This window comes from Crotalus tigris, unplaced genomic scaffold (genome assembly GCF_016545835.1).
Source record: "Crotalus tigris isolate CLP2741 ecotype Arizona unplaced genomic scaffold, ASM1654583v1 scf7180000020503.524756, whole genome shotgun sequence".
Taxonomy (NCBI): Eukaryota; Metazoa; Chordata; class Lepidosauria; order Squamata; family Viperidae; genus Crotalus; species Crotalus tigris.
Window position 1 is genome coordinate 455,198 of NW_024098048.1, and position 25,518 is coordinate 480,715.

At 39.4% G+C, this 25,518-nt stretch overlaps 2 protein-coding genes across 8 annotated transcripts in view; both read right to left on the reverse strand.

Moving 5' to 3' along the window:
• LOC120318862 (tetratricopeptide repeat protein 39A-like) overlaps nucleotides 1-11,235 on the reverse strand; it is a 60,516-nt gene extending 49,281 nt beyond the window's left edge. For 3 of the 5 annotated variants that reach the window (XR_005559612.1, XM_039366975.1, XM_039366974.1), the window contains exon 1: nucleotides 3,782-4,373. Coding sequence is in view for 3 of the 5 variants with exons in the window: in XM_039366975.1 (XP_039222909.1) it covers nucleotides 3,782-4,110 (329 nt within the window). In the remaining 2 variants the exon portion in view is untranslated. The other 2 variants (XR_005559613.1, XM_039366976.1) reach the window with 2 other exon arrangements.
• A 1,604-nt stretch (nucleotides 11,236-12,839) lies between these two features.
• RAD23A (RAD23 homolog A, nucleotide excision repair protein) lies at nucleotides 12,840-25,386 on the reverse strand. 3 transcript variants are annotated; one of them, XM_039366979.1, is made up of 9 exons: nucleotides 25,174-25,385; nucleotides 21,598-21,759; nucleotides 21,107-21,285; nucleotides 20,650-20,684; nucleotides 18,974-19,101; nucleotides 17,389-17,464; nucleotides 17,041-17,171; nucleotides 15,911-16,075; nucleotides 12,840-14,533 (listed from the first exon to the last, which is right to left on the reverse strand). In XM_039366979.1, the coding sequence occupies exons 1-9, from the start codon at nucleotides 25,243-25,245 to the stop codon at nucleotides 14,420-14,422; spliced, it is 1,062 nt and encodes a 353-aa protein (XP_039222913.1). In that variant the 5' UTR covers nucleotides 25,246-25,385; the 3' UTR covers nucleotides 12,840-14,419. The 3 variants fall into 3 exon arrangements, with proteins under 3 accessions (XP_039222913.1, XP_039222912.1, XP_039222914.1); XM_039366978.1 differs by having other exon boundaries at nucleotides 20,650-20,705; nucleotides 25,174-25,384; XM_039366980.1 differs by lacking the exon at nucleotides 21,598-21,759 and having other exon boundaries at nucleotides 20,650-20,705; nucleotides 25,174-25,386.
• Nucleotides 25,387-25,518: the final 132 nt, after the last annotated feature.

A 25,518-nucleotide genomic window follows, 5' to 3' on the forward strand; every position in this document is an offset into this window, starting at 1 on the left:
TAAGAGCCCTACATAGAAAGCAGAAGCCCTGTGTCAACCACAAAATGGCCACCCCTGGGAAAAAATGAAGGCCTGAATGACACACAAAATGGCAGCCATTAACAAAATGGCTACCACACACCCCCTGGAAAATTCTCCTAGATTCCCCCACTATTGTGTACCTGATCCTGTCGTCCTCTTCGAATCCAATAAAGATGAAGAGGGATGCGGGGGGGGGGGTGGAGGAAGGAACTCCTTCCTCCGGTGAATCTGTTGTCAAAATGGCGGTCGTGTGAGGGGACTGAGGCAAGGTCCGAGCATTGGAAGAATATTGATGAGGCCCTGTGGCTCAGAACACCGTTAACACCAAGCTTGGGGCGATTCTCTACCCTGAAATCACACCGCGCTATTGTTTGAGCAAGGGGGCTGCAATCCCCCTTGTATTAGGCATGCCTCTTCAAACAGCCGCCTCACAGCTGATTTGCAGCCGCCATTGGAGCACACGAACCCTCGTAGAGGACTGCACCCAGCGATCGAAAGAGCCAGGCAGCAATTAGATTCGGCTGTTTAGGGCACCGGAGCTGCAGCCGCAGCACCGGAAAGCCGAAAAGGACAAAAAACTCTTCAAACGGAGCTCCCGAACGCATGCCGGCTCCAAGGGGCTTCCCTCGCCTGCGCACACGTGTGGGGACCGGAGCTGCAGCCGCAGGCTCCGTTAAGACATATAAACGCAGAGGGAAAACAAACGGATGCAATGAACATGCAAGGGACGATATTAGGGACCCAGAGCAATCCTGATCCCAGAGCTACCCAGGAATGGGAAGGGAAATGGGGGTTGGAGGGGTGGAGAACAACCTCCCTCTGCCTCAAGTTGTTACTAGGATGGGAAGAAGAGAGCTTATTCCTCCAGCAAGTTAAATAATAAAATGGGATAAAGTGAACAGTAAACTGAACCCCAGGGTGAATCCAGTGCTGCTCAGAAAACTGTGGTCTGTAATGGAAAAATCCACCAATGGAGACTGTACCTGCCTAAGAGTCAAACTTGCACATCTGTACTGGGCAAGATCAAGTCGAGACTGGGACACTCTAGCCCAGGACAGGTGTTGCAACTTTGGCTGACTTGATCTGATTGGGCAGGAACACAGGCTAAACCCATTGGTGGATTTTTGACACCCTTGCTCTTAGGTTAACAAAACTGCAAGCTTAATAAAGATCCTGTCAGTCACATTACCACCCACAATAATCAATATTGATTTAATGCACTTTGCAGTTTCTCATGATTATGTTAGGTAGTAATATTAAGTGATATTATTAGGTGATAAATAACCAATTAATAATCTCACATCCTTGACTCTAGGAACTTACTTTGCAATGTAGTAACTGCAGCAAAGTTCTGTATCAATATCAATTTGACTTATCCAAGAAAAATGTATGACACTAAATTAAGAGGTAGTTATCTATCATATGTGCTTCATGGAGAAGTGCACCTCCTTGTGAGAGACACAGAAAAATATAGACAACTTTGTGTTTTTGTAAACAATACCAAGTCTAAATTGAGAGTGTACCAACTCAGTCAGTGAGGTGATTTATCAATAAACAATGGGAGCAAACAGCAGGAACTAAACAGGACTACCACTGGCACTGAGTTATGAGGCAGGCAGGCAGGCAGTCTGGGCTACCAAAATCGAGATGATCTTTATATGGAAGCAAAGAGACACAGAAAGGCTGTCATATGCCGGTAGTAGTTATATGATTTCTGCAGCCCAGATATAGTAGTACTCCCACTAGAAAGTGGTCACCATCCCAGTAACTAGCAAATGCAGCATGTACAAAGCCAGGCCATGCTTCAGTTCACATAGAGGGCATAATCTTCTGTGCAAGCACCCAATACTATAAAAAAAATTGTCTCCCTTTCATCAACAGGTTTGAATGCATTTACACCTTCATTACATATATATTTTATGTGGGTGTTAGGGGACAAGAAGAAGTTCTTAGATGAATAATCTATAACTTGATTAACCAAGTACATGATGCACAACAAATTCAGTTTGAAAACTATGAAAGTTGTCTGTTAAAAACAAAAGACCATACTATATCTCTTCGGAGTAAAGAATGAGCCTGGGAGACCCTGATTCAAATCTATTCTCACCAATAAAAGTTGATAGGGTGAACTTTTGTTCAGTCACTCTGCCTCTCACTCTAACCTATTTCACAGAGGAGTTATTAATCACTTTTAAATAACTATAGAATCAATAAGATCCAAGGCAGGTGGTTGTGAGATAAAAGTGGAGAAGAAAAAAGAGGTGTGCACACTGATTTGAGCTCCTGGAGGAAATTTGGTACATAAATCTAACTAAGCAAGCAGTAGTAGCAACTCGCTTTACAAAGGATAGTAATTTTAAGATAATAATTTTAAAAAGTAGGATTTAAATTTCTTTGATTCCTCCAACAAATAATGTAGAAATTGTAGTCCTGAAGAATTAGAGACACCAGATTTTCTATGCAAAGGTTAATTGATATATCCTATAAGAAAATTTTCTGACTTTTTCAGTTTATTTGTTTTGCTTTAATTTGGGGAAGTTTAAAGTTAGTAACAGTGGAATGCTAGCTGCAATAGAATAACAGAGTTGCCATGTCCTGAAATAAGCCATGCCCCATGCTGCATCTCTGTGATCAATTATTTATCCAGATGAATTTAGTAACAATTATTATTATAGCAGTAGTATCATAAATCCACCTAATCACCATTGATTCAGTGAACTTAAACTAATGCTGATCACTTCCTTATTCAGAGGGTAAGCACTATATCTTTTTCGTTACCACAGCTCCGGAAGAGGGAGCTCACTCCAAACTTGGGTGGTACCTTATTTCTTGATTTTTTTTCTGCAGGTTAATTTTTAATTCTATTAAAAATCAGTTAAAATTGGGATGGGGACCCACCTGAGAGTTTTGCCCTAAGAGTTCTACTTACAGTCCTGCACTGGCACAATCAACTTGGGAAGTTGCTGGGACATGTGGGTGACCATTATTAGAACTAGAATGCTGATTTAAATTGGTTTCTGGCGTACTCCATGTAAGAGCGGCTGTTCTAGTTCAGAAGGGTGACAATACCTGTGTATCACAGGTAGAGAAAATGGGTCTGCCTCTAACACTTTCTACTATGCTGATGCCAATGTGTCAGAGTGAATAAAGGGGCTGGGCTATGACTAAATAGACTTAGGTTCACAGCTATTGATAGATTTGGGGCCAATTACTCTTCTTTAGCTCAATTGCCTCTCAAATTGTTATCATGGGGATAAATGGAAGGAAATAATGAAATACAGTGCTTTAAAATTCAACTTTCAATTTTAGACTTCAGCAGGCAGATTTTTCAATTTCAGGTATTTGAAATTGAACTTCTTTTAGGGATGCAGATATGACAAGACAGTTGCCTTCCATTATATGATTAGATTTTTCAGAATGGAAAGTTTATAGGTGTAATTATTTGCAAACTCCTCAGGAGCATAACTGAAGCAGATTTCACTTGGGTTTGGGAAAGGTTAGAAATAAGCTCAGTATTTAACTGCTCAAATGTCAGTTGTCTGGATTGGTTAAATCCCTATCGCAATTCCCACCCTCTAGTCTGGAACGGGATAGGGAGGGGAGGGAGACGAAAGATCCTGAAAAGTTGGATGGGGACGAGATCAGCAAGTCCCTGGCGGCTCCGGGACAGCGCTGGTCTTCTTCCGGCGTCCCCTCCCAAGGACCCCCTACATCTCTCCCAGCCATCTCCCGCGCCCATCCTATCCCTCCCCAAACCTACCATCGCCGGAGGGTAGGGTTCCTACGCCTAGTCCACTGCCAGCTGCTAGTAATCCGCCCAAAGGGGGAGCGCCCATTTTGCAAACTTTCTATCGGCTTAATAAACCTTTCCTCCGTACGGATGCCAGACTTTGGTTTCTCTCGCGGGGACCGAGGCTGCGTTTCTTTTCCCAAGACCCAGCACTGGTGGGGAAGAGGAGCGGCGCTTGGGGGCTCCTCTGTCTCCGGGGCTGGTCGCAGCTTGGGAAGTGGGGCTCTCCCCGTCGAGGGAGAGGAGCGGGGATGCTCCATCGCCTCGGGCTGCCCGACGCCTCCTCGAGCCGGAGCCATCTTCGCAAGACGGGCCTGGCTCAACGGGAGGGGCCCGGAAACCCGCGCTTCACCCCCTTCGTCCTCGCCCGCTTAGAGCCACGTTCGTGTCTCCGGTGTGAGAGAACGCTTTCTTCGGCTTCGTGGCCCTCGTCGCCCGCCCGGGAGTGACTCTGCATTGCGGATACCTGAAGCGGGCGAAGCAAAGCGCTCCCCTCGCCAGAGGAAGAAAAGGAAGCGGGGGGCGGAAGACGAGATGGAGACAGAGCTTTCAGCACTCAGCCGCTTCGCCCGCCGCCTTACCTCGTCCTCCTCTTGTCGCTTTCCAGAGCCATGCTGGAGGGCGCGAACCAAGCCAGCTCAGAAGCGGGACTCGCGGCTGTCGCTTCGAGGCCCTTGAGACGACACGCAGGCGAAACTGCCGGTCCGGCCTGGGCAGACTCCGCCCCGCAGGTGCCTCGCTGCCCCTACCTGAACCGCGCTGCGTAGGTGACGCCGCGGCTCTGCCCCCGTCTCTTTTCTCGACCCAGCGCCGAGTTTCCATTCAAGTTTTCGGAGGGAGGTGGAAGCCAACGGCGCCACACAATCGCACTTGCCCTTTCCTCTTCCTCTTTCCCAGCAATTGCTACTTTCTGTTTTTCTTTTTCCTGGCGGGGGCTCTTAAAACCGCTTCCCTGTAGGAAAGATTTTGCCTGCCCTCTAGCTATCAAGCAAAAGGAGTTGGTCTCTCTCGATCCCATCACCTCTTATGGAAGGGATCCGAAGCGCTTGCACCCCTTACAGCTATGATCTCACTTCAGTTTTTCTTTGCTTTATAAATTTGCAATGAACGTAAGTGCAAGATTTTGTCATAATGTTGTTTTCATCACTGTCAGAATAACGGGAGTTAGAAGGGGCCTTAAAGATCTTCTAGTTCTTGACCCCCTGCTCTAGCAGGAGACCCTATACTATTCAAGTCAAAGGACTAAACAAGGACAATGTATAATATGGTAGAAGTTTACAGTTAGCCTTTGATTTATAACCATTTAACAACTATTAAAAGTTACAACACTGTATGTCACTGAAAAAAGTGATATACAACCAGTCCTTTCACTTATGTGCAGTGTCTTTGAGACGTGATCAAAATTTGGGCACTTAGCAACTGGCATGTATTTATGACAGATGCAGCCATTTCAATCTTCTCAGGGAGCTTCTGACAAAATCAATAGAGGAAGCTGGATTCACTTAATGACCATATGATTTAATTGCTATGATAAAAAAGATCATAACATTGGGCACTACTTAACTGCATCGCTTAGCAACAATTCTGATCCCAGTTGTGGTTATAAGTCAAGGATTATCTGTATAGTAGAACTCAGTTTCAAATCAAAGATAATTAACTGATGTTGCCAATTTAGACCAACTCAGAAAACAGATACGGTACCAGTACTACCTCTTCCTCAACAGCTAACACTGAGATCCGTGTCCTTTCAAAAGCAATTCAATAATTGAACCTGGATACTCTGACACAATTTAAGACCTTTTGATGACATGAACTCAACTAAAGCTTCTGTGTATATTGTAAAAGTATCCAGGCAGAACTATTCTAAGACGTTTTGCTGCCTAAACCGTAGAACAAAGATTAAGATACTGTACTTTCTCCCTTCACTAGGTTTATTCCAACAGTGATAGGGGATAATATCTTCCACATCCTAGGGTGGCAGGCTAACTTAGAAAGTGTAGACAAGCCATATAATCTACACTCTCCTGACTTCCAGCTTCATCATCACTCCGACAGGTTGTTGTTTCCAACCCAAATGATATAGCTAGTATTACTGAACCAACAGCCATCACAGCAATTATTTTCATGGGGAGAACCCAGGGTTCATTGGGCTACCATATATAAAAAGTTGATTAAAAAATCAAAACTGCAACTTGGAAAGTGTCCATGAATGGAAGTTCTACAGATTCCAAACAGATAGCACTGGACAATCAAGTCTATTTCTGAGACTCATTTTATAATTATGTTCCCCTTGTAACCCTATTCACTGCAAATACAAAGCAAGAGAAAAGCTACATATTATTGGCTTATTTATAACATGGTTTCTTAAAATAATATAACTTCCATTTTCTTTCAGGTTTTTATTTCACTTACAGGAAATAAGCATATTAGGCGTGGCTGGGTGGGGGTGGGCAGTGAAAGCACTATAAGTTATCCCAGCTGTTCCCTCTGCTATCAACTTTGTTAAAGGCCATATAGTGGATACATCAGCAGCCACTTTTAGTAACAGGATGCCAGTGTGAAATGAAAGTATGACCTGGCTACCAAAAGAAATGCCAGTCTCAGCTGCTTCTCTAAAATGTGTTTCACAAACAGTAAGAGACTTTTCATTTATATCTTCTGCAAGAAACAGGGTAGCTTCACTATCTCCTGCTGATCTGTTCAATCCATAATGCGGTCAAACTTGCTTTTTTTCTTAAGAAAAAAAAAGTGTTGGTGAACAGGGAGATGGTATGAGGAAGTCCACAGGGGAAATATTTTAAGCAGCTGATTATCAGTTTAATAGCAAAGAATTACATAACTTTTCATATAACTCAAGAATTAAGTATGTTTTGTATAATCAGATTTATATGCACACATAAGATAGAATCCTATATTCTGAAATAAAAATGCAGCTCAGCTTAAAAAACAAACTGGAAAGAAACATAGGTTGTTTGCTCTGTGGACATTGTGCATGGAAAAAATCATTCCTATTTACTGTTTATGAATGTTCAGGAAAAAATATACAGTATTTTATTCTTCAAGGACTTCTCAAATTTTCTTCAGATACTTTATACTGGCTTATTTAACATCCAATGTTGTTTGGTGTCTGAAATGAATTTTGCAGTATTTGATAATTGCCATGTGATGTTTTTATAGTACAGTACAAAGAGGCTTGTGGTTTTAAATTTCTAGGGAAATAAATCATGTCAACATTGTGCATTGCAAAAGATTTGTGGCAAGTTCTATGATCATAATTTTAATTGAAATCATTTAGTGTTGGTCAACATAACTGACAACATATTTACTAAGTGTACTTGTACACTCAATATATAGAATAAGTGTACATAGCAATTACATCAGTAGCAATAGCAAAGCTATCTATAAAATCCAGATCAATGTTTCGAAGAAGCCATAGCTTTTCAGAAGATTTGGAAGCTATGGATAAGCCATATTGTTTATTTTATTAATGCTTTTGAGTCAATGTTGACTTTTGACAACTGCCTGGACTAGTCCTAGCAGTTTTCTTGGCAAGAGTTTGGAAATGGTTTGCCCTTGCCTACTTCCTAGGAATGAGGGGCTGACTGGCCCAAAGTCTCCAAGCTGGCTTTGTGCCTAAGGCAGGACTAGAAATTTCCTAATTTCTAGTGTAGTGCCTTAACCACTACACCAAACTGCCTCTCTATATTGTTTATTACAGAGGTATATTTAATTTTACACCAAATTGGCAGACAGCACATTCTTTTAAAAAACAGCACTTAATACATAAACTGTACAATAATTAGGAGAAATCTGATATGCTATTTGAAGCTGTAAAGTTAAGAAATGGCAGTCTTTAAAAAAAATAAAATTTAAATTCTTATTATAAATTAAATAGTGGATTTGGAAAACTCACTGATATTGTGTTCATTCTCTGAAATGCTTTTATGTTCACTTTTTTAAAAAAAACACCAAACATTTAGATCTACAGTTCAGAAACAAATGCACCTCAGCGAATAAAAAATCACATAACCTCCTAGTAGTTGTAGTAATCATAGTGTTGGGGCTTCTAAATCTTGTTGCACTATAATAGACATATTTCAAATAGCTGCCTTTTTTCCCTTGATCATTCACATCCAGATCTCAAAAATCTCCCAAAATCTTCAGAAATGAAGGGAAATCCAGAGGGTTTAAAAGAGGTAGCTATCAGAAAAAGAGATTTCATTCCAGCAGTAGGACTGCAAGATGAAACCAGCCCACCTGAAGGGTTACAGCAAAACTGCTTCCAGGAACCCACTATGGCACTTCCACAAAAGCCAAGGGCTGTTGTTTCATCTCACAGCAGCAATCTGGCCTTTCCACTGCCATCCCAGTGGTGCCTCAAAAGGAGGTTCCTTAGCAACTGCAGTGCAAGCCCCAGCAACAATATTCCAGATCCCTGGGGAAACTGTGGCAAGTCAGTCTCCTTTGTCACTATCTAGTGACTTGCCAACAAAGCTTTAAGCCCTGAGGGAAATGGACAGCCTAAACTAGAATTGGGAAGAGACAAAAGAGATTCAGAAAAACAATATCCTTCTGTGGAAAGGGTTATCTCTCACAGGAAAAAAATAACATTGGGACACAGCTAATTTGGATCTAGCCAAGAGCTACCTGAGTTGTTGCAAGCAGATTCCACAAGGCCAGAAAAGTTCTGATCCTTTTCCGAAGGCTTCAGTTCACACTTGAGACTCTACAGCTAATCTTACAAAAATTCCTTTTTCAAGCAGTTTAGGCACTTTAAAATGCTAAGCAGATTTTCTAGCTCAGGTCAATTCAATTTTCTTTCTGCAATTTTCTTTGGTCAATGACCCTACACATCTACAGAGAGCAGCCTAAAGGTTTTGAGTCACCATTTCTTGAAGAGCCCATACCCTTTTACACTTTCCTCAGGCAGAATCCACAAATCACCATGGTTCTTTATTTTACAGGTCTTTCACTTTTAATTCAAGAGAATTTCATTATCACTACCTCAATGATAAATTAGGACTCCATGTCCTATATCAGTTTTCCCCAATTTGGAATGCTGTGGTTGTATAGTTAGCTACACAACTCCCTAATCATCAGCATCAAATCTATCAAATAGGGCAAGGAATCTTACTGATAAAGAATGATAATATTAGTGCAAGATGACACATGCCATTAATATATCTCAGTAGGCAATGATTTTAAATTAATTATGCAGCATCTGAGAATCTTAATGTGATTGTGTTTCAGATAATTATTTTAAATTATATCTATGCTAATTTCACATGGTAAGGAAAAGGAACATTTTTAGGACATTTGATGATTTCACAATGCCCATCAATTTTGCCTGAGATTTTTTTTATATTCTAGATCAAACAGCTTATCAGCAAATATGTTCTTAAATAGAACAGATATTAACAACTTGGCACTCAACCTGCTTGTATTCCTTACCTATGCTCCATTACAATGAATTATTTAAAGATATGGTTTTAATTTTATGACTTGAATAATGGATTAAATCTAAACTCTGTATATTGTCCATCATCTAACAAGTTATCCCTAAAAAGTCACAATCTAACTATTTTTCAAAAGCATTTCATATTAATTTGCTCAACTTTCACATTTGGATCACTCCTACGTAGAATTATTGGGAGGGAAAACTTCTCCATAATAGGCAAAGCAATACGAGGAAAACAGGTAAGATTGAAAAAGCATGTTGGAGACAAAAATAGTCAAGTATTATAGTAGTTTCATTGTTTAAGTGCTATGAGCATTTTGCAGATTTACAACTTTGAAAACCAACAGCGCTTAAAAAAATACATTCCTACATTATATCCTTTCCCATAAACAATTCCTTCCATTTGAACCTTTCAGCAAAGCCTTCGCCTCTCAATGTAGACGGTACTCTTATTCCTATAGTCAGGGTCAAACCTACAAAACAGAATCCAGACATTGGCAAATAATAACAGACCTCATACAGGAGAGCAGATGGTGCTAGAAGAGAGGGAACTGCTGCTTCTAAGCATTAATCTCATGTAATTAGCCAATTTGGGAAGAGGCAGCCAAAAGACAGCTGATAAATTTGTACCTTTGCCCATCCAAATGCAAACATGCTTCCTCCCTTTGCTACAGTCAGCAGGCACTAGGCAAAAATGAACAAGTTGGATTTGAATTACTTATTCAGAGGACACCTGCCATTAATCATAATCTTGCTTGGACAGGTCACCCAATTTGAGAATCTAGCTCCCAGCCAAAATTTTCTGGGCACTGATAGCACCCATTTTACTGAGCCAGCTCTACATACGAGATACTCAGGACATCAAAAGCCTGTAAGAATAGAGAGGCATCCAGACTAATAAGAGCAATCTCTGTATAGTTGAGCAAAGGCCCCAGGTGGTACTGATCAAAAGAGGCCATTATGCAGCAAATAAACACCAATGTGATTAAAAATTGCCTCCAAGCAGGGAACATTATATCAGATGAGCCCGGCTCTTTCTTCCTGTCTGTAGAGAATAAGAGCCGAGTACTTTATAATTCTGGATAGACAGAATTGTCAGCTACTAGAAACTGGGACACAAACTGATGCCTTAATTTTATTATTTAGGTAATCCTCAATTTACAACTATTTAAAGTGACAAAAGCACTGAAAAATGACTTATAGATGGTCCCGATACATGTAACCGTCACAACATCCCTGCAGTCACCTGATCAAAATTTGGGCACTGGCATATATTTATCATGATTGCAACATCACAGGGACATGTGATCACCATTTGGAATCTTCCCAGGGGGCTTTTGACAAGCAAAGTAGATGGGGAAGTTGGATTTATTTAACATGATTCACTTAATGACCACAGCAGAAAAGGTAGGAAAATCGAGCACAACTCATTTAATAACATCATTTATTGATGGGAATTCTGGTTTCAGTTCTGGTCATATGTGAAGGACTACCTATATGACTCAAGACAATAAATGCAGCTGGGATCACACTAAGCCATAATTGAATTGGCTAGCTTTGGATTAAGACATTAAGCGAATCCATTTATTGTGTGTGTAAATTGTGGCTCATGGTTTAGAATTTTGTGTGAAGACAGTTACTTAAAACAATTAAGTAAACCATAGACTAGCATGATGTGTGAAACCACTATCCTCCATTCTTCAGTTTTCCTTGCACAAAGCTTTGCAAATTTTCCTTCTAAGGCAGCAATGCATGTTTTAGCAAATTAGCAGCCAAACTGTAGAGTGAAAATCCACTAATTTCCATCCTAGTCAATATCTTTCTAATAGTGAAATGCTGTTTCAAACAAGTGCTTCGGAGGAAACAGATCATGAAAGTTACACCTATTTTCAACTCTTTAAAGCAGTCATGCAACCCATGAAGACACAGCTGCTTTAAAAAGTTGTAGACTTTTTAAAAAGTTGTTACTACATACTCTGTAGTAACTTCAGAAACCCATTTTGCTTCTTCCAAAACATAATTGCTTTGCTGAGAACTCTTCTCATCCAAACAATTCCCTTGAGAAATAAAGAACCAGACACATTCACTGAAGGAGCATCACACTCCTGCCACTGAGCGGCCTCAACAACTTGTTTATTTCACACTCCATTCACAGTGCCTAGAACATTTCAACCCGAGTCAGAAAGGAGGCATAGACAGAGCTCTCCAAGCCAATTTAGACCAAAATTAAAGTTGAAGGATATAACAAAACAGGATTTTCACTCAAGTAGAACCTGCAAACTGAAGTTGTAACATTCCGTTATCCCACTTTATGAAGAGCCTTGGTGGAAATCTCTTACCCAGTGTTTTTCAAATGAACTCTTCAAAAACATTTTTCTTTCATTTTGTTTTTCAAATTCTTCCAGTTCTTTCTAACTAATTTAGCAAAATAGGCAGCACTAGGTTTTTCTCTCATCAAGGCCTGGGTATCAAAAACATTGCATGCTGGTATGCACATGTGTTTTTAAATCTAAATTTGTACTTGCAACAAACATTCAGTTATTAAGCTCATCAGCCATCCCCAATATGGTATACACCAGATGTATTAGGTTTGTAACTTCCATCCACTATACTCATTTTGGTTGGGTAATTAGAGGGTTCTGGTCCAACATTTTTGGGGTACCAGATTGGACAAGGCCAATCTACATATTTTGCTAGTTGTATGTTCCAGTTTGTTGATTTTACTATATCCTGGGGGTTTTTTGGGGGGGGGGAAGGTGTTTTTTTTTTTGTTGTTGTTCATCATGAAAAGGGACAAGGAGCAATGAGGACTACTGAAAGCTCTCCCTTAAATCCCAGGCTCTCAGGTACAAATAAAGCAATCAAATCACACTTTGGGGCAACATACTCTCATCAACTCATCCCAATATTCAGCCATCTACTTTGAAGAAAGCCATAATTCAGCATGAATGTTCTTGCTTGTTGATAAGAAAATTGGAAATTAAGAGTCTGGACCAAGCAGTTCAGGTTGAGCATGCATGCAGACACCTTTTACTGCCACTTTGAAAAGTATTTCCACGCCAAATATCAAGTCAGAAGCAGCTTTTCAAATTTCTTTAGTACCCAAAGATACCATGATGCTATCTAAAATTTCGATCAGGTAAAATTTCCACCTCAAACAGCACTCATAAGGCAATCATAAGTTATAGCCTAATTTGTTGGATGCTATTCAAAAACAATTATTCAGTGAACAATATAGCAGAACTGGTCTAATTCCAGCACAGTCAAGATAACTTTCTTTCCACACAATATAGACTATATCCTTTTAGGCATTAAGCAGAGCAATTTCACTGCCCTCTGAATGTATTGAACTTCAACTTCTAGAATCCCTAGCTAAAATAAGTGAAGTCCAGGACATATGGAGGGCACCTGGTTGGGGAAAAATACTCAGAACACTGGACACTTTTTCAAACTTAAGAATTAAATTTCTGCTTTCCTTCCATGTCTGCCCACCAGTCCTGAAATCAAATCAAACTTACAAACAATATATTGCACACTGTCAGTCATAGTCATACAACAATGTCACACAAATTAGCAGTAACATATGGCTTCAGAATTTATTATTGGAGGCATAGAGGCAATACTCTGGTTCTTTTTGCAATGGGCACCTGCTCAGGAAAGAATGGGATTCCCAGGCTTTTTATGGGGATAGTGAGGAAAGACAGCTTAGTTTATCAAAGGAAGCTGGGGATTTAACATGTGATAACTGATAGGTTTATTGATGTTCAAACCAGAAACAGAAACATTCCCACAGAAAAGTGAAAGATGATCTAAACTAAAAAAAAGATTTTATAATTTTGTATCTACGATCTATGTATTAAAGCCAATTTCCCTAGATACCAAGATTTTTTAATCAGTTCACTTCCAATTTCAAAGGTGTAAATAAAACAATATCTTTCTTTACATATTTTTCTATTAAAATATTCAAGAAAATGTCAATTTGATCATTTTTCAAAACTAAAAACGTAAAACATATCAAATATCTAATACACAACTATTTTGTATTAGTTTTGTATCCCCAATTATTAATGGATTCTCTTTTGGGGAATCTTTAGATTAAAAATATTTTGAACAAGTAAAATCAGAATACTAGGGGAAAAAATCTTTAAAATTCACACAACACAGAAAATAGAGAAACAATGAGCATGTGTTTCAAACTACCTCAAATTGCTGAGTTATTACAGGGGTTTGTAAAATCTTTTTTTTTTTTTTGCTACTATATTAAAGTTTGTGGCTCCAAATTCCTAATATTAAAATGATGGGTAATAAAAGTATACATGGATGTTACATAGTCAATCCCCAGATGTCTGTAGTACAGGCTAAAATCATGAGATGCCACTAAAAAGAGAAAGAAGAAACAAACAAACAAAAAAAAACCTCTAGTGTTTGAAATTGGATGAGTATAGGGAAACTGTTCCCTTGATATTCTTTGGGAATGATTTTAAGAGCAGTGTCAGAAAACCATAGATAAAGGTGGGTAGTTGCCTTATTGGACGATGACAGGATAGGAAAAAAAATGAGATTTTGTGCACAAAATTACAAGATATTCCATAACTCTGGCATCGCCTCTCCAGCACAGGAACAAATATCAAACAGATCATCAGAAGGCATATCACTCACCTAACACAAGCCACTATTTTGAATGGGGATGGACAACTAAACTGATTTCAAAACAACATTGAAGGAATGCAAAGGGGAGAGTACCAGCAATAGAATTAATTGATGGGCCCAAAGTTCAGCATTGTAGCATGAAGGGGATAGATTTGCAAACAAAAGAGCAATTTGTTTGCACACATGCAATCATGTGAGATGGGAGAAGGTCCAACAGCACCCATCTGCTGTGTCAACCTTTCTCTAAATACCTTGTCAGTCTAAGAACTGTTGTAAGATGCAGCTGGGCTCAAATGTAGCCTTTGTTTTTGAGAAGAAATCAGAAGGTCCATTTGTTCTGCTTTTTCCCCAACTGCACCATTTCCAAGGTAGAGTATTTTCCTCTAGCCAGCAATTCATCGGGGACATGCTCAAATCATACTACCACCCAACCCCAGTAGTGCCCCTTTAAATAAACGAATATTTATATAGAGAATTTTATATAAAACTCTTTTTCTTTATCACTCGTCATCAAAGTTCTGACTCAGCAGGAAGTTGGCTGCCAGATTTTCATTCTTCTCACAAGCAAAATATGCCTGGATCACCAGACTCTCAGGAAAGCCCAGGGCCTTTAACTGAGAGAGGGGAGAAGAAGGGAGAGAGGGAATGGGGAGGTTAAAAAAAAGAAAGAAAACATTAAATGTTACTTATGGCAACAATCCAGTTTTTCAGCAAGTAACCAATTATCAGTAATTTTACCATAGCATATTGAAATAAAAAAAATGACATAACTGCCCTTTGAAATTCTACATAAATACTGTTAATTTGTGACCGTAACTCTGTCCTAGGAAGGGGCAAAGAGCATTCCATAATATTTCTCTTTAAAAAGACACAACGGGAGAATGTAAATTATCATTTATAGGCTTAATACAAATCTCAGGGTCTCATGCTTTTTGTACACATCACATATTTTTCTTTTGTTTTAAAGTTCTCTTGAAAATGTGAAAGGTTTAACTGAGCTGATTTTTCATTTCTTGCCATGCTAGCTTAATCCCATTTATCCAATTCTCCTCATGCCAGGAGGAATAGCTTCTTTCCAAAAAAAAAAAAATCCCTCCAAATCCAAGAAGAATCTAATAGTGGTTTCAGAACAGAACATAAATATGTGCAATTAGTCATATTTATGCAAAACAGAATGTTAATTTTAATAATGCACTTTAAGTATAAACAAGCTTTTCTTGATGTTGCAAATGATTATGTAGTATTCTGACATGTAGTCTTCTCCATCCAACTGAACTATTATAGATCAGAAAGTATCTCCACTAGAGGAAAAAAACAGGGTCAAAACGCCTATTTCAAATATGTTTGTCTTAGAGAAATATAAGAATAAAAAAACAACAGCATTGCAATTTCAGAGCTCACATTCCAATCAGAATATTCCATATAGTTGGTTCTCGCAGCCATTATCATCAGAATCTAGTCCATACTCCAGAATGACAGAAGGTTATTGGACTTTAATGCTGAACAAAATTCATAAGTAATATTGCAAGGTCAAATCCTTCTGTACTGGCTGGACTAACGTTTCTCTAAAGAACAGAAAGAATGATCACTATTTTAGCTGCTATGTCAGAAGTGCATGCCTTGAGCCTAGGAATGATTCATAAAAGGTCTCTAAAAATTGCAACCAAGTTGTAATTTTAATGTGACTGAAGAATAAAATTGTTAAATGCATGATGTAAGAATAGTATCAGCTACATTTGATTTTAAATTGTTTTTTAGTTTTTGTTTAACTATTTTTTTGAGTGCAATCCTAGCATGCCATTGGTATGTTCAAGTAAACCTTCAACCCCAAATTAGCTATACATGCCTTCATTAAATTGTTCCATATGGCAAGAAGGAAATTCTTAGAAGCAAACCCCCTACTGAAAAAGTCAAGCTGAGAAAGACCACAAATACTCTGAGGTCCTTCTTTCCTTGCCACCGCCCCTTCTTCCCTAGTTCAACACATTTACCCTTTCTATGGCTTCTTTTTCCTGAGGTGTAACTTGGATGTAGTTCATCTGGGGAGCTTCTTCCCCAATAGCACCCATCTCTCCCTCAATGTCTGCGATGTCAGCCATTTCACCCAGAGGTTCGTTGAGCATCTGAATGAATTGCTCCTGATGCTGACTAATTTGCTGAGAAGGAAGAATGCTCATCGTTACCAAACACTCTCTGCATGTACATCTAGGCAACTGGCACAACATATAGTTCCTGCTGATGTAACACACCCACATCATTATTTCCAATACTGGTACTTTGATAGAACAACTGAAGGGACCACAAAGGAATATATGCCCCGCTGATCCATCTTCCTCCATCTGCTTTTCCCATTCTTATCCCTCTGTTTTCTCAAGTATCATGAACTTGCATCTGCTTTTCAAGCTACCCATATATAATCAAAAGCCATGTTAATGTGCTGATTCATCAGTGACCAGCAAGACAATCCTTGCTTAATAGCCTTATTTAGTGACTGTTCAAATTTACAATGGCACAGGAAAAATAAGTTTATGACTGGTCCTTGTACTTATGACTATAGCATAAACTTGTGATTGCCATTTGTACACTTCAAGCCAGCTTCAATAAGCAGAGTCAATGGAGAAACAAGTCAGTCATGTGATGTCTCACATAATGACTGGGGTGATTAGCTTAATGACCATAGTGGGAGTAAATTTGTGATAGTCATATGATGTCTTGCTTAACAACCATTTCACTTAGCAACAGAGTTGTTGGTCCCAACTGTAATCACTAAGCGAGGACTAACTATAGACAAATTCTTCAGAACAAGAAAGAAACTAAGGCAAGATTGAAAAAAACATAATGAAATGATCCCCAAACCAAACATCCATCTCAACATAGGGTATAATTCTCATAATCAAAGTCACGAGAAGAATTGAGAACATGTGGCACTGTTTACCAGATGAAGCAGGGACACATGCTCTGCTTTGTCTCTTAGATTATTGCGACTACCCCCTCCTCCCCACTGAGAATCAAAGAGACTTCTGTGGGATCGTCCAAAAACTAGAATTTCCTTCCACAATAGCTTACATTTGCTGCAATGTTGCCAGGTAGAGGGAAACAAAGAAAGCCCAAATAAAGTTACCTGGAGCAGCTGAGGGTTCTCTTGGCCTAACTGCTGCAGTAAAGCTGGGAGCAAAGCTGGATTCTGCTGTATCACCTGCCTCATATTCTGAAACTGGGGCTGATCTCGCAGAAATTCCAGAGGGTTCTCTCCTGTAGGTCCAAGGAGTATTAATGCCATGCATTCAACCACAATGACAGCAAACAGGGAGAGGGCATTAGAATGTGTTTGAGGAACGTGCACAGAGGAATGAGCCACTCTGCCTTCTAGAATGAACACCACACCAACTGCTTGAGTATCCTTATATGTACTAATTAGAATTTCTACTCAGAAAATGTTCCATGTGGGCACGAAAAAAAGACAATTTACCTTCTGGTGCAGGTTGATCTTGAGGCTGGCTCTCCTGGATAGGAGCTCTCTCGGGTTCTGAACTACCTGGTATGCCCTGCAAAGTAAAAAAGAAAAAAGTAGAATTGCAAAACTATTCTCAGACTGTTTGACTGAAAAGTTGTCTAGAGTGGCTGGGAAAGTAGCCATGAGCACACAATTACAACCAAGGGCAGAGACTGCAGTCTTCTCTAAATTGTAGAATCAGACATGGGTGGAAACTGTATAAAATTCACTAACACTATAATAACGTTTCTATTATTGGCTCCAAAACCAGGAAAGCTTTCAGAGAAAAGAAAGGAAACATTTTCATTTTTCAGATCTCTTTTCCTTTCTCTCTCCCCTAAAATAATAGCTCCTTAAAAGCTGCTATCTGCTTGTGCTCCATTCAGTTAATTCTATTTACTCTTCACTTAGATGGCTTAATTTTTTTCTGTATGAATGTTGAACAAAGAATGTAAGACCACAGGACCAGGTAGATTCATGTAGCTTTAGAATTCAGTTCTATAAAAAGCAGATTTATTTTGCCTTTCCCTCCTGAGTATGTTCAGTTAGACCAAGGGTGTCAAACTCGCAACATCACGTGACATGTTGCGATGTATCGTGACTTTTTTGCCATTGCCAGCAAGGGGGTGAGCACATTTTCGCTATGATGCATCCGGCCCGCAGGCCAGCAGTTTGACACCCCTGAGTTAGACATTAATAAAACAATGACTTCTGTTAAAAGTACACGGGGACATCAACTGCACAGAGAGATATTAGTTATCACGGAGGCCTTAGTCATCCACTTCAATGCCTCACAATACTGTACACTGTAGGACAAAAGATCTCCAAGGCTCATTTTCAAATTTGTTTCCTTAGCAGCAACTACAGAGTCAGTACTGGTGAGATGTGACTTTCACTGAGATCACAAAAGATTAGTTGAAGTGACAGACCTTTCTTCAGCTTCCTGTTAGATGTGGCAGAAGATATATTTACAAAAACAGAGATTGATTCACTCTATTGTGTGTGCAAACATCATCCCACAAGTGCAGATATAATGACTGAGTTAAACAGGAATATGCAGTCCTGTTCCAGATATTTCGAGGTACAACTCTACATCTGACCCCTGGCCATGCTTGTTAAAGCTTGTGAGAGGTATACTTTAAAATATCCAGAGAATCCAAGATTACCTACCTGGCAGCAATTTATTTTGAGACACGCCTATCATTCGTGCAAGCCTGTTGTCCAGCCAGTGGCCAACTAAGCCATTTATCTGTTTAGATAATCAAGTCTTTGGCAGACAGCACATTTTGATTATTCCCTGCATTACACACTAGCAAGCATCCTGTGCAGAGCAGAAGCCTCTTATTTGATCACACTGTAAGTGGGCCTGCTTGAAATGATTAAAATTAATGTTGCTATGTCTGTTTGAGATAGCAGACAGACTAATGGAATGAGGGGAAGGGAAACCCAAAAAAGTTTGGCATAGAAAAAAAATACAATTCCTTTGAAGAAATGAAGAAACCTCCCAGGCATTTCAGTAGAATAAATTCCTGAGTAGGCTAAATCCAATAGTTCTCCTTACCGTCAGCAGATATTCCACAGCTCGGTGTGGGTTGTTGTAGCTTGCTCGTAGTGCTGCTACTACCCGCTCTCGCTCATAGCCCATTGACATGATTTCAGTCAGCATTGTCTCATATTCTGAGCCAGTAACTGAAAACACAAACAGAAGATAGTTTTGTATTATTGGGAAATCTTGCTGTTATTTTTTTGGGGGGCTAAAAGAAATCCAAGGCCCCCCTCTCCTCCAAAGAGCAAAAACAGGCAAGTTTGCATTATTGTATTACTGAACAATAATACAAGCACCAACTCTCTGTTATCAGGTCCTCAAATACTTTTGAAAGCTAGAGACAGAATAGACGTTTCCAGTCTCTCCCCATCCACAAAAATCCTTAATAATCATTCAGTGCTGGGATTTTACTGCTTCACATAGATGGAGATTCAATAATCAGGATTCCTGGCTTTTAATCAGCAGGCAGTTTACTTCTAGAAATGAGGACTGGAGTTCAGAATTCTTAGGTCCCAAAGCCAATGCTGTATGCTATGTTTTGCTCTGGCTATAACAGCCAGCAAAAGCAAAGTAGGCTGAATTGCAGGTGAATCACACGAGGCATTTGAATCTGAATGAAGAGAGTTAAACTTCCAAAGTATCATTTGTTGTTGCTTGGAGTGTAGAATGAGAGCCACATCAACAGTGAAATAAATTTCATCCACATTGATCTTCATCTATACCAGGGGTAGGCAACCTTGGCTCTTTCATGACTCTTGGACTTCAATTCCCAGAATTCCTGAGCCAGCCATGCTGAGGGGAAAGGGAGAGTTTCCAAGCTGAGCCATGCTGGCTCAGGAATTTTGGGAGTTGAAGTCCACAAGTCATAAAAGAGCCAAGGTTGCCTACCCCTGATCTATACTAATAGTTTTTAGCATTTCCAGACTGAAGAAAGTCTGGGATTAAGTAATTAATATTTTACTTTTAAAAAAAAAGACAAAAACTGAATACTAATTTATTGTCTGCTAGATCCAGGTATAGCAGTAAGGTGGGAATGTTCATTCCATAAAGGCTGATGAACACATTTTATATTTTGAGAACACGTAGGTATTCTCATAAAATGATTTCATACGGGACCCTACCAGTTACAAGGATCAGTTTATCCAAATATCACCTACTACTGTTCTTTCTTCCTGCAAGATACTTCCTGCCACCTCTATTTGTCAGGGTATATTTTCTGGAAAGGTAGGCAGACATCATAATAAAGTAATAGGCTAATCTTATTAATTGTTTTTAAAAAAATATGGCATCTATTTAATAACCACAGGCATTGTTCAATTAAAGGCAATTAGGCTGCTGCTTGTTTTGCAACATGTCAGTTTTAAAAAAAATAAATCTAATGCAGCAGGGAGAATCCATGTTAAAGTATCCTGTTGAGTATCCATGTTAAAGGTAACAGTGGCTCAAGACACCACAAATTTTAGAGCTAAAGGGAGAAGATGTAACCAGCAATGGCCATCAGAGGGCAGTATATTCAAACTGAATTCTTTTTTTCAAGAAGCTAGCTATGAATCTCTGATGTAAGAATTAGTTGAGAAAGCTGAGTAGTTGAGAAAGGAGGTATCATAGCCCCAATCACGAAACAGCCAATTGTAGTGAAGCTGTTTAAAACTGGTTTCTTTCTTGATAAGCAAAGGAAAGTATTCACCTACCTAAAGTGGAAGCTGCATCATCTTCACGTCCCATGCTACCTGAAGAGGGAACAGAGCTGCAAATTTAAGAGAGAGAAATAGTAGCTGCGTCCTTCCAGATAACTGGACAAGAAAGTTGAAAATCCAAAAATAACTTTAAGCAAAAGGATGGCTCTTATATGCCCAGCTATGATCAACAATCAGTCAACAACTGCTATGTGTAAAGATTTTGACCACGTCTACCTTTGACTACTGGCGTCATTAACGATCAAGGTCATTTTTTTAAAAGGGATAGGATGAAACTAGAAAATCCCAGTGACTAGGTTAGGAATCAACCATTAGCAGAGGGACTTTCCAAAATATATGAAGTAGAATAATACTGAATTTTCAGAACTATTCTTTCATTCTGAAAAATCATTCTAAAATTACTCACTAAGCTATTAAAAAGTTGTGGGATGGTAAGATAAGCTAAACTTACCCAACTGTAGATTCCAGGGGAGAAACAGTCACTGACTCTTCAGGAGGCTTTTCCTCACTTGATGGAGATGCTTGAAGGGGTGAAACAGTAGCTGCCGTAGGCCCAGAAGACAGTGTGGGTTCTGCGGTGGGTGCTGCATCAGTGGGTGAAGAAACAGGAGCTCCTGAGCCTGTTTTGTTCTTAACAGAAAGCCAAAAGCAGTGTCTCAGGTAAGGAGGTGAAGCTCTTCCACTCTAAATTGCTATATCATCAAGAAGGGTGAGCCCAAAAAACTGCTCTTCATGTACTGATTAGTATGGAAAGCAATGTCTATAGTATCTTTTGACTACCCACCCCCATTACTGAAGTAGCTAACAGACTAATACCGGTACCCCATTTCCTAATAAAAAATGATTTTATCACTATTCATACAAAGGGGAACTGCTGAAACACAGTAGCCCTTTGAAACAAGAAAATCATTATCATGAAGCAAAGGAGATGCTCAACCATACCTTGGTGACCATCACCACTACGAAGTTCTTCTCATCAATCTTGTATTCCTTGATCGGGACATCATCACTCAGGATCTTGCCAGCATATATAAGCTTCTGGCCTGACACGGGGAAAGCTTCCTTGCCCTTTTCAGCCTCAATCTTCTCCTTAAGTACTCGGACCTGTGGGTCAAGACCAAGCTGGCTCCACCATCCACCTTCTACTGAATACTTAAAGGCCAATTTTTTCTATCCCAACAGGGTTGAACTATAGATGCAAGTGCCAGATGGAGAAATGCGGCATGGAGAAGCTGCTGAATGCAAAGAGTGGGTGATGCATTCAGGGGTAGAGACGGAGAAATGGCCTGAGTGCAAGAACTTTAAATGACACATCGCTATAACTAATGCTCTTTGAGAATGCATTCCTATTGATTAGGAATGGCAATGGTTTCTATAAATTGTTAGGAAAGATGATCCTATTGTCTTGACACCCCATCACTCCCAATCTCCAAACCAAAGACAAGGATATATGGAATTAATGTTTTTATTTTACTTCTGCAACCCAAAAGCCCTACTTATATTGGCTAGGCACTGTTCTCTCGAAATTATATTCATTCCTTCCTATGCAAAAGACCTGAGAACTGTCTTCTAATAAGCAGTATTTTCCTTTGTTGAAATATAGTACTCAATAATCTGGGCAAATAAACTATTTTGTCACAAATGAAGGTGAATATACGTGTCCCAGGATAATGTTGCAGGGCCATTTTGGGTCAGTCACCCGGGACCAGAGAGGTTTTGTCTTCCGAGCTTTTGGAGTCGTGCTGGGGCCCATCTTCAGGGAACTGCTAGAGAGAAGCAGCATGGATGACCAACCCAGATTGGATTCTGCAAACTATTTTGACTACGAAAACCAATGAAAGGTGAAAAGATGAAGACTCGCTTATTAATGAGATGGATAGCATATAAATTTAATAATAAATATATCAGAAGTAAATAGTTTTTGTTCCAAATAGGAAAATGCTGCTGAAGAATGTGGAATAATAGTTATGTTGCATTATCCTGCTAGGTTATATGGAATATTAATAATTGTTTCCTTCACTGTTCCAATTCCCAAAGGGATGAAAGATAAGGCCAAAGCAGTCTTACCTTAATCTAATGGGGTCTTTTTTCAAATGTGTTGACCCAACTCTTGTAACTCCTAACAAGCATGATCAATTTCCAAAATATCTGGAAAACTCCAGATTATGGTAGGTAATTTTTTCACATAATACAAGTACTGTTAAATAGAACAAAGACTAAATTTTATTACACCATTTTTCTGAGACATACTGAAAAATATAGATTCAAAGTGTACAGTTATTTATTTCTGTTACTTCAGATTAATCAGGTCATTACACAGAAACACCTCCCACTTACACAAAGGAGAATTCTCCAGTTACTGAATTGCTTAATGGGGTATTGAGAAGTGTCACATACTACTATTCTACTGTACAAATTTCACTTGCTGTAATGCTAAAGGATCTGGAGGGTTGTTCATCAAATGTAACACAACAGGATTCATCATGAATATACTCTCTGCTGCAAAACTGAAAGATTATGAGCAATGGTAGATAATCCAAGCATTACAATCCTGAATTTAAAAACTCTTTAAAATAAGGCTTTAAAGTAGTACCCTTCTTTTGATAATAACAGTCTGTCTACTTACATACTCAAAATGTGAACTCCCAGTTTTAAATCTTGCAGGGCCATATTGTTGGGGATTAGCATTTATGGCTAAACAGTAGTCTAGAATGTTCTGGGCATATTCCAATTTTACTGATCAGTTCACTGAGGTGCAGAAATCCTTGTATACATACACAGATGTAAGTCTAATGTACTTAAGTCCTAAAGAGGGCTTCTCTTTTCAAAAAATTAGAATGAAAACAGTTAATCTGTGAAAATTCTTGGTGTTGTTAAAAATCTAGTAAAATATGAAGATGACAAAATGGAAGCTCTGAGCTAATATACCTGTTCTCTCTCCTTATGTGTTCTAACTTTTAAAATTCCTTATGCTAACAGAACTCTTGTGCAGCAGTTGCCAAACATTCAATTCTCCTGAAGTAGACAATAGCAGCAATAGTACCAAATTGTGAGGAAGAATTTTGCTTAATATTACAAGCACTTTCTAAACTGAAATAGGTGCTCTTACAGCAAAAGCATCCAAATGAAAAGGATGTCATATTTCATTAAAAAGAGACTTTTCACACACACACACACACACACACACACATATATTCAAGTTTTACAACAGCTTTATAACTTGAATGCAAAGACCAAACTAGAAATTGGATAAATGTAAGTCTTACTCATTTGCAACAGCAGATGCTTCACATAATCATTGAATTTAAGGAATAAAAGGGACTTAGAGATCATCCAGTCCAAACTCCTGAGTTCAACCATTGTTTTGTAGCTCAAAGCATTGTATTTACTAAAATAAAAAAGTCATAATGACTCTTGATGCACAAGAGTGAAACAAATGAGGTATCTGAATCAGTTTCCCACCATTCATAAAATGATCCCTTACCACCCTACCAAATAACCAATTATTTTCTGATATATATTGTTTTAATATCTGGAGTCATTTCAACATCATTTCATTAAAATAGGTTTAAATCTGACAAATCACTATAATGCTGCAACAAAAAAGTCAGAAAAGAAAGGCACAGGACTCATAGTAATGCTGTTTTCACAACTGAAGAAAAGTTGATAAATAAGAATGCCATCAACCAAGACCTCCAAAACAATACTAAGTAAAATGGAAACATGAATGGTTTTAGGAAAGAGGGATATCAAGAAAGGTGTGGCTGGATGGAAATTAGACTCTCAGAAACAAAAAAAGAGAATATTTAAAAAATAGAAAATATATGGGCATAATGAAAACAAGGATAGTAAGGAGGGGTATAATTATCTCAGTTAGACTTTTTTCTTGTATCTTGGTTATTACTACTGTATGTAGTGCTTCCTGGCACTTTACATAATACATTCCTCCCAAAAAAGGATAGCACGAGGAGTATATATAACCCCCAGACAACATATCATTTCATTTCAGGATTAGAAATGAAGGCTAGATATCATACTACATCAGAAAACAATGGAACAGCGTGTCTGGCTCATTCGTGTAAGGAAGCCGCATGAAAACCGGAACAACGGCTAGCTGTTACAGTGTGGGACTTCAAGAGGAAATGAAGAAAAAAGCAGGATTGTTAAATACGAGCTCAGCAGCCTCGAACTACAGGAACTCAGCAGCGAATTATAATACCAAGAGTTATTAAAAGGGAGAAAAGGATTCGCTACTTTCCTTATATGCCCGCTGATTATGTTGTTTTAAAGGAGTAACATCAGGAGAACCCAAATTAGAGGCAGATTCCACATCTGGGAAAGTAGATCATGCCCTCCCAAATGAGACACCGGGAGCGAAATTCATTGAGAAGCAAGAGACGCTTGTTCAGAGATTATTTCCGAGGGGTGTGGAGGAAGACGCCTAACGAGGAAAGCCACGCAGACTACACACGGGAGGAGGGCCGGAAGGGGAGAGGACCAAAGACCGCCGCCCCTCACCGTCTCGTCAGGCTCCATTCGGATCTTGAACGTCTGCTGCTGCAGAGTCTTCAGGGTGACCGTCACCGCCATGACGAGAGCTGGCGGGGAGGGGGGTGCTGCGGCGAAAACTGGCGGTTCCTCCCAACGGACTCAGCGGAGGCCCCCCACAACATGCAACTTCACGACGCCGCCATTTTACGCGCGCTTCGCGCCGTTTCCGCTCCCAGCCTGACCCTTCCCACGTGATGAGAGACAGGAAAGAAATTTTCACCATAGAGACAGAGAGCATCTACGGGCCACTTCGCAATATTGCTTGGCTTCCGGCTTGTCTTGGGATTTAGTTTTCCGCGGCGTTCGGCTTCT

Excerpts from the sequence above, each read along its gene's own strand:
- RAD23A (XM_039366978.1), bottom strand. The coding sequence starts at position 25,245 with ATGGCGGTGACGGTCACCCTGAAGACTCTGCAGCAGCAGACGTTCAAG. Across the intron at positions 21,760-25,173 it reads GAATGGAGCCTGACGAGACG|GTCCGAGTACTTAAGGAGAA; the intron begins GTGAGGGGCGGC and ends CTTGACCCACAG. Across the intron at positions 17,465-18,973 it reads CTGTGGAATATCTGCTGACG|GGCATACCAGGTAGTTCAGA; the intron begins GTAAGGAGAACT and ends TTTACTTTGCAG.